Source organism: Neophocaena asiaeorientalis, unplaced genomic scaffold (genome assembly GCF_003031525.2).
Source record: "Neophocaena asiaeorientalis asiaeorientalis breed wild unplaced genomic scaffold, Neophocaena_asiaeorientalis_V1.1 scaffold285, whole genome shotgun sequence".
NCBI classification, from domain to species: Eukaryota; Metazoa; Chordata; class Mammalia; order Artiodactyla; family Phocoenidae; genus Neophocaena; species Neophocaena asiaeorientalis.
The window spans coordinates 3920594-3938788 of NW_020174653.1; the positions used below are offsets into that span (position 1 = coordinate 3920594).

The window sequence follows — 18195 nt, forward strand, 5'->3', positions numbered from 1 at the left end:
GTGTATATGTTAATCCCAGACTTCTCATTTATCCCTCCCCACCTTTCCCCTTTGGTAATAAGTTTGTTTTCTATGTCTGTGAGTCTATTTCTGTTTTGTAAATAAGTTCATTTGTATCATTTTTTTAGATTCCACGTATAAGTGATATCATATATTTGTCTTTCTCTTTCTGATTTGCTTCACTAGTATGATGATTTCTAGGTCCATCCATGTTGCTGCAAATAGCATAATTTCATTCTTTATTTATGGCTGAGTGATATCCCATTGTGTATATATATATACATATATATATATATGTATATATATATACCACATCTTTATCCATTCATCTGTCAGTGGACATTTAGGTTGCTTCCATGTCTTGGCTACTGTAAATAGTGCTGCTATGAACATTGGGGTGCATATATTTTTTTGATTAGAGTTTTCTCCGGATATATGCCCAAGAGTGGGATTGCAGGATCACATGGTAACTATTTTTAGTTTTTTAAGGAACCTCCATAATGTTCTCCATAGTGGCTGCACCAACTAACATTCTCATCAACAGCGTAGGAGGGTTCTTTTTTCTCCACACTCTCTCCAGCATTTATTATTTGTAGACTTTTTAATGATGGCCATTCTGACTGGTGTGAGGTAATACCTCATTAGAGTTTTGATTTGCACTTCTCTAATAATTAGTGATGTGGAGTATCTTTTCATGTGTTTGTTGGCCATCTGTATGTCTTCTTTGGAGAAATGTCTATTTAGGTCTTCTGCCCGTTTTTTGATTGGGTTTTTGTTTTTTTGATATTAAGCTGTATGAGCTGTTTGTATATTTTGGAAATTAATCCCTTATCAGTAACATTGTTTGCAAATTAAATATACTCCTTATTTTGTTTACCATCTAGGGCATCACCTATACTAGAAATATGATTTTTAGCCTTTGATGCATCTTCTTCACTGCCCATATCCAATCACTTACGGTTGGTCCATTTCACCTTTCAATGTCCCTGAAATGCCTCCCTTCTACTTTATTCCCACTGTAACTGAGTTGGTTTAAGCTCATTCATGTTTTTGCCTGCTTTGCCATAATGGCATTTTCTATGGTCTACCAACCTCCAATCCGTGTTTTGTAGTGAAACGATGTTTCTAAAATGTAGGTGTGATGATGCAATTCTTTTTACTTTTTAGAATCTCTTTGTGGATCCTCGTTGTATCAAGGATAAAATCCAAACACTTTTTTATGGTTTAACAGTTAGAGTTGTTTTCAGCTGCAAATAGTAGAAACCTTCAATTTGGTGGCCTAAACACATAGGAGTTATCTTACCCACATAACAAGAAGTCTCGAGGTAGGTGGTTGCTAGCATTAGCTCAAAAATATAGGGGCCAGATTCTCTGTGATTCTCATGACCTTTTTTTTATGCTTGTCATCTCATGGCTGCACAATGGCTGCTGTTGCTCTTGCCTTTTGATTCAAGATTGAAAGACATATGAAAAAGGAAGGAGGTTCCAGCCGACCTCATCTCATGTTTCATAGGCTAGACCTGTGTCATATGGCCATTTCTAGGTGTAAGAGAGGCTGGAAAAATGAGAATTCTAGCCTTTTCAACTTCCAGACCAGTGGTTCATAATCAGGGGTGATTTTGCACAGTAGGGGAATTTCTGCCTATGTCTGGACACATTTTTGGCTATAACAACAGGTGAGGGTTGCTGCTAGTATCATCTAGTGGGTAGAGAAACATACTACAATGCATAGGACAACCCCTATGACAAAGAATTAACTTTTCAAGATGTAGGTCATGCCAAGGTTTAGAAAACATGCTAGAATAGAGACAAGCAAGAGGCAACGGACTTAGGGATGGTTTGAGGTACTCCAATATGCAGTTTTTTATGTGGCTTACCAGGGCTTTTATTGTCTAACCTTGACTTCTCCATGCTCTTATTTAATTATAGTCCTCCCTGAGCAAGGCCTCACTTCAACTATTCTAAACCACCTGCCTAGCCTTTTCTCATCTCTTTTGCACAGTTATTTCCTTATCCAGGAACTCTTCCATTCAGTCTTGGACTGGCTAACTCCTTCCCAGTCTTTAGTGTTCTCTCAATCATCTTCTCCCCTTATTCCCTACTCTGGCTTAGGTGCCCATCCACCTAAGAATCATCCATGTGTTCTCCCTACACATGTTTGGTTTCCTCTATCTCAGCACTTGGATTGGAGCGGTAAACACTTCTTGTTCTAACTACTTGAAAGCAACCCCTTGGTATCATAATATAACAATTTAAAATGAGGATAATCTCATTAATAATAATAACCTCATTAATAACTTCTAGGAAGGTTGTTAGAAAGATTAAGCTGAATGATTGCTCTTTTTAATTTAATGTTTTGAATTGATAATACATTCTCCAGCCTCACTCTTCCATTCTTTTTAGATTTTTCTTTAAAAATCACCTTCTCAATGAGATTCCTTTTGGTCACTTTGTCTACCTCCTTCCCTCCAGCACACATTTAACATATCATATCTTCCTTCCTATTTTTTCTGTTTTCTCCTTATCACCACCTAACATACCACCTATTTTATTTATTTATCTTGTTTATCATCCATCTCCTTACTAGCTTACTAGAATGTAAACTCCCAAGAGCACAGAGATTTGTGTTTCATTTATTTACTGCCATATCCTCAGCATCTAGAATAGTGCCTGGCACCTATTAGATGCTCAACAAGTTAGTGAATGAATATTGCTCAGTGATCAAACAATACAAGATGACATGTAGTAAGAGGTCTTACTCCAGAGCTGTCTCCTACTTCTAGTCCCCAAATTTGATCCATACCAGGCTTCTCTGCATCTTTCCAGAGTTCTTTGTGCAGATATAAGAAAATATAAGCATACAGTCTCACCTTCCCCACTGTTATACACAGGTTTGTACTTAACTTTTTTCACTGAAAAATGTATTTTGAAAATATTGTATTTAATATCAATGTATAGAGAGCTTCCTCATTCTTTTAGACAACTACACACTGTTCCATTGTACAGATGAATCATAGTTTAACCAGTCATGGCCAGTGGGAATGGTTCAAATCTTTTCAAACAGGACAACAAGCCTGCAATAAATAACCGTGACATACATATGTGTTCAAGTGCATTTGTAGAGAAAATTCTCAAAAGTAGAATTGCTGGATCAAGTGTACAATAATTATTATTTATGATAAGTATTACCAAATTGGCATTTAAAGAGTTTCACAAATTTACTGCTTATAAGATGTATGAGAAAACCCTGTTACAGTATTTTCAAACTGTTGGATTTTTGAGTCTGGTAGATAAAAAATAATATCTAAATGTTATTTAATTTTTGTTCCTCTAGGTCATAGGTCAGGAAACTTTTTCTTTAAAGAGCTAGATAGTAAATATTTTCAGCTTTGTAGGCCATACAGTTTCTATTCTAACTCTCAACTCTGTGTTGTAGCATGCAAGCAGACATAGACAAAACATAAATGAATGGGCATGGCTTTGTACCAATAACAAAACAGACAGCTGGCCAGATTTGGCTTGTGAGCCATGGTGTGCCAACCCGTGCTTTCAGCGAGCATCTTTTCATATGTTTAAGAGCCATTACTTTTCTGTGAACTATTAATATTGGGTTGGCAAAAAGGTTCTTTCAGGTTTTTCTGTAAAATGCAATGGAAAAACACAAACAAACTTTTTGGCCAGCCCGATTTTTTTTTTTTTCTTTTTTTGGTCCATTTACTTTATTGGTGTCTTTTTTGCTCTTTCTAGGTGCTCTTTATATATTAGGTCTCTGTTACATATTTCAAATATTTTTCCCAATTTGTCATTTAACTTTGCTTACAGTAATTTTTTTCATTGAATAAGTTTTGGGGGATTATTTATTTTTTTACTTAACCAATATTCTTTGGATGTTTAACTGCCACTATAGCTGTGCAGACCATGTAATATTTAACCAGAATTTGAATCACTTTTCCTATGAGATTGGCATGAGGGAGGTAGTCTCAGCAATGAGGGAGAGTAGACGAACATTACTCAACTAATAGTCACAAATTTGGAGATTTAAGAAAGTATTGTAATTTCTGTTTTCTATTATTATTCTTCTTTTATTTATATGGGAATCTGGTGAAGGCTGAGAACCTTTATGTCTCTAGGCCAAAGGCACTGTTGACTCACAGTAAATTTTTGTGGAATAAAGTAATCATTTATTGACTTATAAAATAAAAAGAAAATCCAACAGTTGGAATATCCCCTTTCGGAGAGTTTGGTGAAAGTGGTACTTTCATACACAGCTGTTGGCAAGATAAAGTAATGTACCATTTTTGAACATTCATTTAGCAATTTGTATCAAGAGGTATAAAAATATATACCCTTTTGACATGAAGATTTGTATTCTGAGAATCCATTATAAAAGCAGTAAGTGAAACAAACAAGCAAAAAAGGAAGTAGTGTTAAGCACAAAAATGTTCCTTCCATCATTTTTACTAAAAAAGAAATTTGCAACAACCTAAGTATCCAAAGGTAGGAAACTATTTTTGTAGCCTATGGTGCATTCACTGGGTAGAATACTATGTAGCCATTGTTAAGTATGATTGACTGGGAGACTGTGGAGCAATACAGAAAGACATTTACATTATATGAAATGTGTATCCTTGGGGCGAAGAATGAATAGGTGGAGCATAGAGGATTTTTAGGGCAGTGAAAATACTGTGTATGATGGATACATGTTATTATACATTTTTTGAAACTGATAGAAGGTACACCACCAAGAGTGAGCCCGAATATAAACTCTGGGCTTTGGGTTATTATATGTCTATTAGGTTCATGTGTCAAATATAATAATTGTACCAAATTATACCAAGTGTAACAAATGTACCGCTCTGATGGGAGATGTTGATAATGGTGGAAGCTATTGCATGTGTGGGGTTGGGAGGTATATGGGAAATCTCTGTACCTTCCACTTAATTTTGCTGTGAACCTAAAACTGCTCTAAAAAAATCATCTTAAAAATAAACAGAAAGTATATCCAGAGAGAAAAATATAAGTTGTATATAAACTGATTATAACCAAGTAAATATAAATTTATATAAGAGAAAGAAAGAACAGAAGAAAATTCGCTTCACTGCACTTCATAGTGTGTAGCTATATTCAGGTTGTAAGATTATGGTGATTTGATAGATTTTTTTCTATTCCCTACTCTTTTAATATTATATTATTATACATAAATCATTTGTCACATATATATGCATATATCCATACTGGCATATATCTGTTTATCCACATATAATAATTGAACTTTTAGAAATTGTGTATTCATGATTTAATTCAATAAATACTTAAGAGATAGGCACCGTGAGCAAAGCACTGGCTGGATGCTGTGGCAATCCAAAGTGAATCATGTGGATTCTCTTCTCAAATTTCTCACTGTTGTATGGGGAATATAGTGGTTACATAACTGATTATAATACAACTATATAAAGTGTGCCTAGATTGGAGGAGCTAATTACACTCCTCCCTTCCATACTCAAGGAGCCAGAAAAGCATCAGAATACAGTATCAACTTGCCCAGTAAATAAGCCAGATCAGATAATGTGTCAGGGCCTTCTACCTAGCTGCCCTTGAGTCCTGGGCTATAGAACTGCAGGTCTTTCCCACTGCAGGTAAAGAAAAGTGAGTAGGGTGGATTAGGATGAGGTGGAATAATGAAAGGCCTCTTCTGGGGTGTTTTTGCCTGGGGGCAAGAGAGGGGGAGTAGGAGAAGAGAGGGGAAGCTGAAAGAAGTGAAAGCAAAGGAGAACCAGCACCAGAAGGAAGGAGCACCAGAGCCAGCCTAGTGGGCACAGTGATTCTCCAATACTCCTTCCTGGGGAAGAAAAAATCAGAGCTGGAAAGAGAAGGAAGGAAGCTTTCTCCAGCATTTCAGAGAAGGCAAAAGTTTTAATGGGAGTCTTTGTTTTTCTATAGGGAGGGGCAGAATCCCATAAAGAGACATCTTCACAGTGCCTTAAGAATTCAGAGAAGAGTTTGTGCTGAATACTCCCTGATTCTACACAAGTCACACTGTTCTCTTTAAAGCCTATCTTTTAAAATCTTTTCTTTTCCACTCAAGGGATTGCAAGCTGTAGGACCAACAAGAAAGTCCATGCAGGGAAAAGATTATGTTTGCACAGACCTCAGCTGAACTGGCCTGGACTGGTGTTACTGTTCTCTCCTACTGCGTCTGTTGGGCATGATCTGACTTCCAAGGGTGCAAATGAAATTAGCCCCAGGACCTCCCCATAGGTCCTCTTCCTGCCAATGAAAACAATGACCCTGCAGGAAGCAAGATATAGCAATACATTTATTTTTATTTATTGAGGGAAAACTACCATCAATAGCTGTCTCTATTCTGCTTCTTGGTCAACTAACAGCTATCTGGATCTCCTCAAGACAGGGTAGATCATTGCCTAAGAGGAAGTGACCTGGAACAGAGAGAGATAAAGCAACCACAATAGAACTACAGTTTGATTTTTGTAAAAGAATGATGAAGAGAAACAACACAAATTATATCAGCTGTGAAAATCAGTCCTGAGTCACCTGCTCAGGATCCAGTGAGACTCAGTAAATACTCCTTGCCCTCTCTGGTTGCTTTTACTGGGTTTCTCTGGGAATCTGTGTCTGAGACAATAGTAGGCAAAAAAAGATGTTTTCTTATCTGGGAAGTTAAGACAGGACAGGATGGACTAGTTACGATAGAGGGAAAATAGTGGTTTCCAACATTCAGTTCAGTAACCATCTTCAAGTTAACCTATGTTATAGGTGGGGTGAGGGCAGGTTGTGAAAGAGAGACATTAATTCACAGGGAAGGGAGGATGGGATGAGAAAAGAAAGGAAGGGAATAAGGGAGAGAAGGAAAGAGGGAGGAAAACAGATAGATGGATAGAGGAATGAGAGAGGGAGGGAGGGAAGGGAAGGGGGAAAGAGAGGGAGAGAAAGGAGGGAAGGAAGGAAGGAAGGAAAGAAGGAAGGAAGGAAGGAAGAAAGGAAGGAAGGAAGGAAGGAAGGGAGAGAGGGGAACAAAATAAATAGAGTGAGAATAAGTTATCAGTTATTGCCAGGATCTGGGATAATCCCTTTATGCTTGTCATCTGTAATATCTTTACCACAATTCAGCAGAGTGGGTAGTGTTATCGTTGTTTAAAAGAAGAGTCTGAGATGAGGCTTCAAATACAGGTCTGCCTGATGGTTTTCCACCCTGGTAAAAGCATGGATTTGTACATCTTTTCTAGAAAGCCTTTTCAGATTCCCATATTTGAACTTAGCTTTTCCACTCACCTTCGCATTTCCAGAAATCCTTCTTCATGTTTCTATAGTTGCACTTCCCTTTGGTACTGCAACGGATAAGGCCATCTTCCCTGCTGGGCTGTTAAGCTTCTCAAGGCAAAGAGCTCACTCAATCCTCTCAGTGTTTGCTGAATATCTGTTTGCTCGATATTGGCTGGACAAAGTTCAGTTTCAGCTTCCTTCTCTCTCCCTTTCTTTCTTTTCTTCCCTCCCTCCCTCCTTTCTTTCTCTCTTTCTCGCTTTCCTTCTTCCTTCCTTCCTTTCTTTCTTTCTTTATTTCTTTCTTTTTCTTTCTTCCTTCCTTCTTTCTTTCTTTCCTTCTTTCCTTCTTTCTTTCCTTCTTTCTTCCTTCCTTTCCTCCTTCCTTCCTTTCTCTTTCTTTCTTTCTTTCTTTCTTTCTTTCTTTCTTTCTTTCTTTCTTTCTCTTTCTTTCTCCCTTCCCTTCTCTTCTTCCCTCCCTTCTATCTCTCTCCCTCCCTCCCTTCCTTTCTTTCTTTAAATGAGATATAATTTGACATAGAACATTGTATAAGTTTAAGGTGAGAACATGTTGCTTTGATACATTTCTGTATTGCAGTATGATCACCATTGTAGCATTAGCTAACACCTCTTTCACGTCATATAATTACTATCTTCTTTTTTTGTGGTGAGAACAATTAAGATATAGTGTCTTAGCAACTTTGAAGTCTATAATACAATACTGTTGTCTATAATGACTATGCTGTGCATTAGGTCTCCAGGACTTATTTATCTACTAGTTGCTAACGTGTACCTTTAAACAACATATTCCCAGTTCTTCCACCCCACAGCCCCTGGTAACCAGTGTTCTGCTCTGTTTTTATGAGTTCAACTTTTTTAGATTCCACGTGTTACTGATATCATATATTATTTGCCTTTGTCTGACTTATTTCATTTTAGCATAATGCCCTTGAGGTCCATCCATGTTATAAATCGCAGGATCTCCTTCTCTTTTATGGCTGAATAATGCTGTAATATATATCACATTTTCTTTATCCATTCATCTGTTGATAGATACTTAGGTTGTTTCCATAATTTGGTTATTATGAATAATGCTGCCATAAACATGGGAATGCAGCTATCTCTTTAAGATGGTGATGTCATCTCCTGTTTCCTTGATCATCCCAATAGATGCAGAAAAAGTGTTTGACAAAATACAACTTTCTTTAATGATAAACCCTCAAACTGGGTATAAAAAGGAATATATCTCAGTATAATAAAGGCAATATATGACAAGCCCACAGCTAACAGCATACTAATTGGTGAAAGATGAAAGCTTTTTGATCACAAAGCCTCCACCATTTTACTAACCCCTTTACATTTTTGATGTCACAATTGGCCAGTTTTTATATTGTGTATTTTTTAACAGACTATAGTGGTTTCAGTTATTTTTAGTACCCTTTTCCTTTAACCTTTATACTGCAGTTAAGTGGTTAACACAGCTTCATAGTACAGAATTAGAGTTTTCTAAATCTGAGACTGTATATTTATTGTATATTTACCTTTACCAGTGTGTTGTATACTTTAATGTGTTTTCATGTCACTAATTAGCATATTTTCTCCTTCATATCTGAAGGATAATTTTGCCAGGTAAAGTATTCTTGGCTGGCAATTTTTCTTTCAACAATTTGAATAGGTCATTCCACTCTCTCCTGGCCTATAGCGTTTCTGCTGATAAATCCTCTGATAGCCTAATGAGGGTTCCTTTGTAAGTTTATTATCTTTCTTCCTCTGGATTTTTAAGGATTCTCTCTTCTTCCTTGATTTTTGACAATTTCATTATAATGTTCTTGGTGGTCTTTTGCACTGAGATAGTAGGATGATCTATTAGTTTCATAAACTTGGACTCTCCCTAGGTTTGTGAAGTTCTCAGCTTGCGTTTCTTTAAATAAACTTTCTGCCCCTCTCTTCTCCTCTGGAACTCCAGTTATGCTATATATTTGTGTGTTTGATTGAATCCCATAGATCATGTACACTTTCTTCCCTCTTTTTCATTTTTTTTTCTATGTTCACCTCTGATTGGGTTATTTCAAAATTACTGTCTTCCTGGTTGCTTATTTTATCTTCCATTTGATCTACCCTGCTGCAGATTCTCTCTGTTTCATTTTTCATTTTAATCCTCAAATTCTTCAGCTCCATAATTTCTGTTTGGTTCCTTTTTATGGTTTTTAACTTTTTGCTGAATTTCTCACTTTGTACATGTATTTTTTTCCTGATTTTATTGAATTGTCTTCTGTGTTTCTTGTAGCTCACTGTTTCCTCAAAACAACTATTTTGAATTCTTTATCAGCTAGATTGTAAGATTTTTTGCTTTTGAGTTCAGTTATTGAAGGATTATTATCTTTTGGTGATGATGCGTTTTCTTGATTCTTCCTCTTTCTTGTAGTTCAGACACCTCCTCAAATCTTTACTAGTTGCTTTCAGATAGGGTATACTGTTTGTTGATCCTGTTCTATCTGGGGTTCTCTCTGACCTTGTATTTATACACCTGCTCTGTACTTCTTGCTCCCTCTTGTGGCAGAATTCTTAAGCTTTTATGTCTTCTGTGGTTCTTACAACTCACCTGGCTGGCTGCTGGAAATCTCTCTTGTTTTCCAGAAGGTAGCACTACAGCTCAAGTTTGTGTTTTCTCTCTTGCCCACAGATACCGGTCTGTTTTTCTAATAGCACTGCATTCACCCTGCTCACTCCTGCTGCCAATCTCTGAGTGCAAACAAGGAGCCACCACAGAGTGAGGGGAGGTGTGGGTTTAGTACTTGGGGCATTGGGGGTAACCACCAGCTGGTGGGGATATCCTTGGCTGATGTTCTCCCAGGGGCTCTTGAGTGGACTTCCTGCTGAAGCCCTGAGCACAGACAGCAGGAACCATGCCCCTTTAACGCCTTTTGATGTTCTTATTAGCCTTTTCTGATCTTCTCCCTTCCCCCAGTCATAGAGGTCCTGTTTCCAGTACTCCTAGTGTTGCTGGAGAAAAATGGGTTTCTCTTGCAGCATCCAGCATAGCTGGGGTAGCCGGGCACTCACACTGTACTCTCCTTTTCACCTGTGGACAGGTCACCACGGGATAGTTCAGTCTGTTATTGTGTCAACTTGTGGAGAGGGGCAAAGCTGAAAAAGTTCCTCTTTCCCTCTCTGCTGCATTCAAACTCATGTGTGTGTGTGTGTATGTGTGTGTGTATGTGTGTGTGTGTGTGTTCCCTCCAGTGGTGTGCTCTAATCACCTCCAGGGGGCTGGAATTTTACAAATTCTCTCTCATCTGTGGGTATTTGCCCAAGTCAGCACTCTCCAGGTTTTCCCCAATCACGGCTGGGAGTTGTTGAGGCACGTTTGCTCGCTCTGCTGATTCTGTAGCCCAAACCAGTGTTTGTCTGTCTATTACCAGATGAACAGGTAAGCAAGACTTCTCCCTGGTCCCTTGGCATATATTAGATCACACAATTCCCACGGAGGCACTGTGGTTTATGGCTAGATACCTCATTAGTTGTACAAAAAGTAAGGATGTCTTACACTACCATGATGTTAACGTCAGTCCCTTTTTACTATGTTTCATTGTTTGTTGACTACTCTTATGTTGACTCTCCGTGTTTTCTTTTTTCTTCTTTAAACAGTTTTTATTTCACATCGTCCCTTTTTGTATTCAATCATATGCATACATTTCTTCCCTTGCAGTAAACATTGGACTATTCGTGTTTTCTATTTTCTTCTCTATTCTTTTCTTTGTACCTATACTTTGTATCTGTTTTACTCACATCACTGTCATTTCAGTGGAGGTTTCAGAGAGAAGGAGGGATCATAAACACATGTGTTCAGTATGCTGTGTTCAGACTGATAGAACCTTTTTTGGGTACAATTTGAAACGTATAAAACCTGAAAATGCCTAAGCCCTTTGATACAGCTGTTCTGTTTCTAGATTAACTAAACTGTAGAAATAATTCTGCAATGCATAAAGAGATATATACAAGGACAAAAAGATACTGGCTTTAGCATTGATTGTAATAGTGAAAAATAGGAAACAATTTATATGCTATCAACAAGGAAAAGGTTAAACTTTGATGTCTATACTACAGAAAAATACGCAGCAGTCAGAAAGAATACTATTGACATATGTTGAAACCTCTCTAAGAAATATTCTTAAATTTAAAAAGCAAATATAAATCATGTATGATTCCACTTATATTCTTTAAAAACGCACAAAACAATATATACATTTTGATTCATACTTACAGGTGAATATAGATTATGGATCTAATTTACTGATGTCAATCTTGGGTCTGGTCAGATTGACCACGCCCTTTGACTCAAGGCCAGGCATGTCCCAGTGCTCTCACATGTAGAAGGTGAGAGCTCTTCATTCAGAGGCTCTCATTCTGTTGAACACATCATACAGGGATCATCACTGGGCCCACTAAGTATATTACTCATCAGCAGAATGATTATTTTCTTCTCTCACCACAAAAGGGCTTAAATTACTCCCCCACAAATTAACCTGATGAGTGTTTGCAAAAATGCCCACACTGGCTTTCAATCTGTGATTGTATAAGTTATCTATTGCTGCACAGCAAATTACAGATCTTCCTCAACTTACCCATTGTAAATTTAAAATATCATGTCAAAAATGCATTTAAAAAAATTTTATTTTGTATTGGACTATAGTTGATTTACAATGTTGTATCAGATTCAGGTGTACAGCAAAGTGATTCAGTTATATGTATACATATATCTATCCTTTTTCAAATTCTTTTCCCATTTAGGTTATGGTGGAATATTAACCAGAGTTCCCTGTGCTATACAGGAGGTCCTTGTTGGTTATCTATTTTAAATATAGTAATTTGTATATGTCATTCCCACACTTCCAATTTATCCCTCCCCTCTACCTTTCCCCTTTAGTAACCATACGTTTTTTTCTAAGTCTGTTTCTGTTTTGTAAATAAGCTCATTTGTATCGTATTTTTTTGCTTCTACATATAAGCGATATCACATATTTGTCTTTTCTCTGTCTGACTTAACTTTACTTAGTATGATAATCTCCAAGTCCACCCATATTGCTGCAAATGGCATTATTTCATTCTTTGTAATGATTGAGTAATATTCCATTGTGTGTGTGTGTGTATGTGTGTGTGTGTATATATCTATATCTATATCTATATCTATATATATATCCATTCATCTGTCAATGGACATGTAGGTTGCTTCCAAGTCTTGGCTATTATAAGCAGCACTGCAATGAACATTGGGGTGCATGTATCGTTTCGAACAATGGTTTTCTCCAGATATATGCCCAGGAGTGGGATTGCTGATTCATTGGTAGCTCTATTTTTAGTTTTTTAAGGAACTTCCATACTGTTCTCCATAGTAGCTGTACCAATTTACATTCCCACCAACAGTGTAGGAGGGTTCCATTTTCTCCACACCCTTTCCAGCATTTATTGTTTGTAGACATTTTGATGATGGCCATTCTGACTGGTGTGAGGTGATATCTCAATGTAATTATATCTCTGATAATTAGTGATGTTGAGCATCTTTTCATGTGCCTCTTGGCCATCTGAAGGTCTTCTTTGGAGAAGTGTCTCATTTAGGTCTTCTACCCATTGTTTGACTGGGATTTTCCTTTTGATATTGACAAAAATGCATTTAATACACCTAACCTGTGGAACATCATAGCTTGGCCTTACCTACCTCAAATGTGTTCAGAACACTTACATTAATCTGCAGTTGGGCAAAATCATCTAACACAAACCCTCTTTTTAGAATGCAAAGAACTGGAATTGTACTTTATGGTGTGAAGAACCATTCCAGTCCCTGCTTCTTTTTTTTTTTTTTTTTTTGTGGTACGCGGACATCTCACCGTTGGGGCCTCTCCCGTTGCGGAGCACAGGCTCCGGATGCGCAGGCTCAGTGGCCATGGCTCACGGGCCCAGCCGCTCTGCGGCATGTGGGATCTTCCCTGACCGGGGCACGAACCCATGTCCCCTGCCTCGGCAGGTGGACTCTCAACCACTGCGCCACCGGGGAAGCCCCCAAAACCCTATTTTTTAATAAAGTCTTTAATATCTCATGTAATTTATTGACTACTGTACTGAAAGTGAGAAACTGAATGGTTGTCTACGTTCAGAATGGCTTAAGTGATCATGTGGCTGACTGGGAGTACAGCTCACTGCTGCTGCCCAGCATCAGAAAAGAGTATTGTACCGCATATTGATAGCACAGGGAAAGATCAAAATTTTAAATTAGAAGTATAATTTCTACTTGAGTGCATATTGCTTTCACTAAATTGTAAAGTTAAAAAATCATAAGTCTAGCCATTGCAATTCAGGGACCATCTGTACCTCAAAACAACACATATGAATTATCTCTCTGTTTCTGTAAGTCAGGAATCTGGTATTGGCATAGCTGGGTTCTCTGGTTCAAGGTGTCCCACAAGGCTGCTGCATGACCAGGGTTGTGGCCACCTCAATGCTCTACCAGGAGAGGATTCACTTCAAAATTTTAAATTCCAGTAAAATAACGTTATTTATTACAAAAGTAATGTCAATGAGAATAGAATACTTAAAAATACAGCTAAGCAAAATAAAATACACAAAACATATTCATACACTTCCAAGCTTTGAAGGCTGTTAGAGGCCACCCTTAGTTCCTCCCTATGCAGTCCTCTCTGGAGTACAGATCATAGCATGGGAACTGACTGCATCAGAGCAAGCAAGTGAGTAAGTTAGAGAGAGAGAGAGCATGAGTAAGTTAGAAGTCAGTCTTGGGTTCCCTGATCTCGAGTCATCCATCACTTTTGTTAGAAGTAAGTCACTAGGTCCAGCCCACTATGTCCAGCCCTTGGAGGGAAGGGCTTGCATAAGAGTATGAATACCAAGAGGTGGGGGGTCATCTCAGAAGTTACCTATAACTATGATTAAAAGGTAATTCAAGGGGTTGCAGGAGCAAATTCAGAAGCAAAGATTTTTCTGGTATAAGCAAATGGCACAGTTACTTGCTTCTAGTAAATGCTAAATAATATTTTCTTTTTAACTTTTCATTTTGAAATAATTTTGAAGTTAAGTTACAGGAATAGTAAGAGAATTCCATATACTCTTTACCCACATTCACCATTTGTTGAAAATTATATTTTAAAAACATTATGCAGTTTGTCACGTGGAAAGGCAATATTTGTAACCATCAAAGCTTTGAGGTCTGGTGAGAGGCGTGCACCCTGTGCTGGAGTCATATTTGCTCTCTGCATATATAGTGGTCATCTCTCAAATGTTCTCTTCTTCCTCCTCCTCCAGAAAATCCTGAGCGAGCAGCCCTGTACTTTGTCTCTGGTGTGTGCATCGGGCTGGTCCTCACCGTAGCTGCCCTGGTGATGAGGATCTCTTGCCACACAGACTGCCGGCAACATCCCCAGAAGAAGTTCCTGCAGGACCAAGAAAGCAGCAGCAACAGCAGCGACAGCGAGGATGGCAGCTCCTACGCGGCATCTGACATCTCAGTCAGGAGACATCGTCGCTTCGAGAGGACTTTGAACAAGAACGTCTTCACCTCAGCGGAGGAGCTGGAGCGTGCCCAGCGGCTAGAGGAGCGGGAACGCATCATCAGGGAGATTTGGATGAATGGCCAGCCCGAGGTTCCTGGCACCAGGAGCCTGAACCGCTACTACTAGGGACAGGAGCAGGAATCCACACCCCGCTGTTAGCCGCCTGGTAGAGAAAGGGTTCCACAAGGAGGGCGGGCACAAAGAGTTGAACGCAGCTCTGCTAATGTTATGGTGGCAGAGATAAGCAGGACATTCCCATTTTCTAGCCAGGAGGACTGATTTCTCCCTTTTTACTAAATTTATGGAGAAGTAGAAAAAACAAGTTGGTTCATCAACTTTTCCAGGTGCTGAAAACCCTTCTCCAGCAATGTGGATGGAGAGTAGAGAAATGGAACTTGTGGTTTCTCTTGATTTCTGAGGATCTCAGAAGTTTCTGCAGACTTCATTGCTATGTGTTATTTCTTTACAAAAGGAAATATTATTACAGCATGAGGGCTAGGAAGAGCAGGGTTAACTTAACCCAGTAAATGCAACTTTCTAAATGACTCCATGCTATGGAGGTGATTTTGATCCAGATAGCATGATCAATGCTTATTGTTTAAGGTCTATTCTTTCAATCTTGTGTTGCAATGGCAACCTCAGGGATTAAAATCCTATTTTTTATTAAAGTTCCCACTTCACTCATGAAAATGAATAATGTATTATAGGAGATGTGTCAGTGAACTAGAAAAATGTCAATAACCTCAAAGGATGAAGGTTTTATTTTAAATAGCTTATAAAGAATATATTAACATGCAATTAATGCTACATGCATTTGAAAATGCAGCACAAGAATAAAAGCTGTGTTTTTCCCCCTTTTGGAGAGAAGAAAATTTTGTTTTGACTCTAGGTAATCATGATTTTAAACAATTTGTTTTAAAAAAAATCCCGTTTGGATTTCTAATAAAAGAATGGGAATGGGAGGTGAGGAATAAAGCCAAAATTAAGTTGGGATAAAAAATAAATGTTACATAAGATCTTTTTTTGTTTTATGTTTATCTCTGTGGTTACACTTACCCTAAACAGCAGCCCTTTTATATAGTTGGGTATGGTCTTTTGCCAGGCCCTTCAAATAGCTGGAGAATTGTGAGAAACTGGAGAATGGAGAAATGGCCCCTAGGGGCTTTTCATTTTCTGTATGTTTCTGTTATGATTACAGAATAGTTGAGTGATTGTTAAGCTGACAGAGGAATAGAAGACTTACCTAAGGCTAGAAATAATATGGTGGCCTCATACTGAGAGGGGAAGTTGGTAAGGAAGAAAGAGGGGCAAGGCTGAACCACATTTAGAAATGGGTTACAGAGGAGGAAGCAGCATCCTCCAGCCTGATAGACGGCAATAATGCATTCTATCAGTCTGTCAGATCGCTTCTCTGGCCATGCAGTGGGTTGCTTAGTCAGCCTGTCTGGATGCTCCAGAGCCTTCCTAGTGGATTTCCCCAGTTCATTGGCTTTGTCATCATACCTGAGAAGACGGTTGGGAGACTTCCTCAGCTGGACACTCTATTACTTTGGGAACTCACTATCTGTGATAGGGGCTTGGAAGTCTGTCTTAAGAACTGAACGGTTACAGATATCTGTTTCCCAAGGGGGCAATAGTTTGCTTGAAACCCTCAATGGCTGGCTTGATTATACCTTTTTGAGTGATCTCATTGGCTAGTAACAACTGCCAAAAATCTTGTTAAATCTGCCTCTCTGAATCTGGGTTCTTACCCTTGTGGTTTCAGTCCCTTGGTAACAAGTGCAGGAATCACCCCATTCCCCTGGGCTTTAGATTAACACCATCTATATTGGCTTGTGCCACTTTTTAAAGTTTTTATTTTTTAAAATTAATTTTTATTGGAGTATAGTTTCTTTACACTGTTGTGTTAGTTTCTTGCTGTACAGCAAAGAGAATCAGTTATACGAATAAATATATCCACTCTTTTTTCGATTTCCTTCCCATTTAGGTCACCACAGAGCACTGAGTAGAGTTCCCTGTGCTATAAACTAGGTTCTCATTTCTTATCTAATTTATACATAGTAGTGTATATATGTCAGCCCTAATCTCCTAATTCATCCACCCCCACTCCCCTGCTTGGTAACCATAAGTTTGTTCTCTACATCTGTGACTCTATTTCTGCTTTGCAGATAAGTTCATCTCTACCATTTTTCTAGGCTCCACATATAAGTGATATTATACAATATTTGTTTTTCTCTTTCTGACTTACTTCACTCTGTATGACAGTCTATCATCTGATCCATCCAGTTCTCTGCAAATGGCACTATTTTGTTCCTTTCTATGGCTGAGTAATATTCCATTGTATATATGTACTGCATCTTTATCCATTCCTCTCTCGATGAACATTTAGGTTGCTTCCATGTCCTGGCTATAGTAAATAGTGCTGCAGTGAACAACAGGATGCATGTATCCTTTAGAATTATGGCTTTCTGCAGATATATGCCTGGGAGAGGGATTGCTGGATCATATAGTAGCTCTATTTTTAGTTTTTTAAGGAATCTCCATACTGTTCTTCATAGTGGCTGTATCAGTTTACATTCCCACCAACAATGAGGAGGGTTCCCTTTTCTCCACACCCTCTCCAGCATTTATTTTTTCTAGATTTTTTGATGATGGCCATTCTGACCAGTGTGAGGTGATACCTCATTGCAGTTTTGATTTGCATTTCTCTAATAATTAGTGATGTTGAGCATCTTTTCATGTGTCTGTTGGCCACTGTATGTCTTCTTTGGAGAAATATCTATTTAGGTCTTCCTCCCATTTTGTGATTGGGTTGTTTGTTTTCTTGATATTGAGATGCATGTGCTGTTTATATATTTTGGAGATCAATCCTTTGTCAGTTGCTTCATTTGCAAATATATTCTCCCATTCTGAAGGTTGTCTTTTTGTTTTGTTTATGGTTTCCTTTGCTGTGCAAAAGCCTTTAAGTTTAATTAAGTCCCATTTATTTATTTTTGTTTTTATTTCCATTACTCTAGGTGGTGTATTGAAAAAGAACTTGCTGTGATTTATGTCAGAGAGTGTTCTGCCTACATTTCCTCTACGAGTTTTATAGTATGTGGCCATACATTTAGGTCTTTAATCCATTTTGAGTTTATTTTTGTGTGTGGTGCTAGGGAGTGTTCTAATTCCGTTTTTTCACATGTAGTTGTCCTGTTTTCCCAGCACAACTTACTGAAGAGCCTGCCGTTTCTCCTTTGATTATTCTTGCCTCCTTTGTCATAGATTAGGTGACCATAGGTGTATGGGTTTATCTCAGGAGTTTTTATCCTGTTCCATTGATCTATAATTCTATGTTTGTTCCAGTACCATACTG

At 38.2% G+C, this 18195-nt stretch overlaps 1 protein-coding gene across 5 annotated transcripts in view; it reads left to right on the plus strand.

Moving 5' to 3' along the window:
* The window catches only part of EVA1A (eva-1 homolog A, regulator of programmed cell death), a 69416-nt gene extending 53555 nt beyond the window's left edge, over positions 1 to 15861 (plus strand). For all 5 annotated transcript variants that reach the window (XM_024758851.1, XM_024758852.1, XM_024758853.1 and 2 more), the window contains one exon: positions 14593 to 15861. In XM_024758851.1, the coding sequence (XP_024614619.1) occupies positions 14593 to 14966 (374 nt within the window). In that variant the 3' untranslated portion in view covers positions 14967 to 15861. The remainder of the gene's footprint in view (positions 1 to 14592) is intronic.
* The last annotated feature ends 2334 nt before the right edge of the window (positions 15862 to 18195 follow it).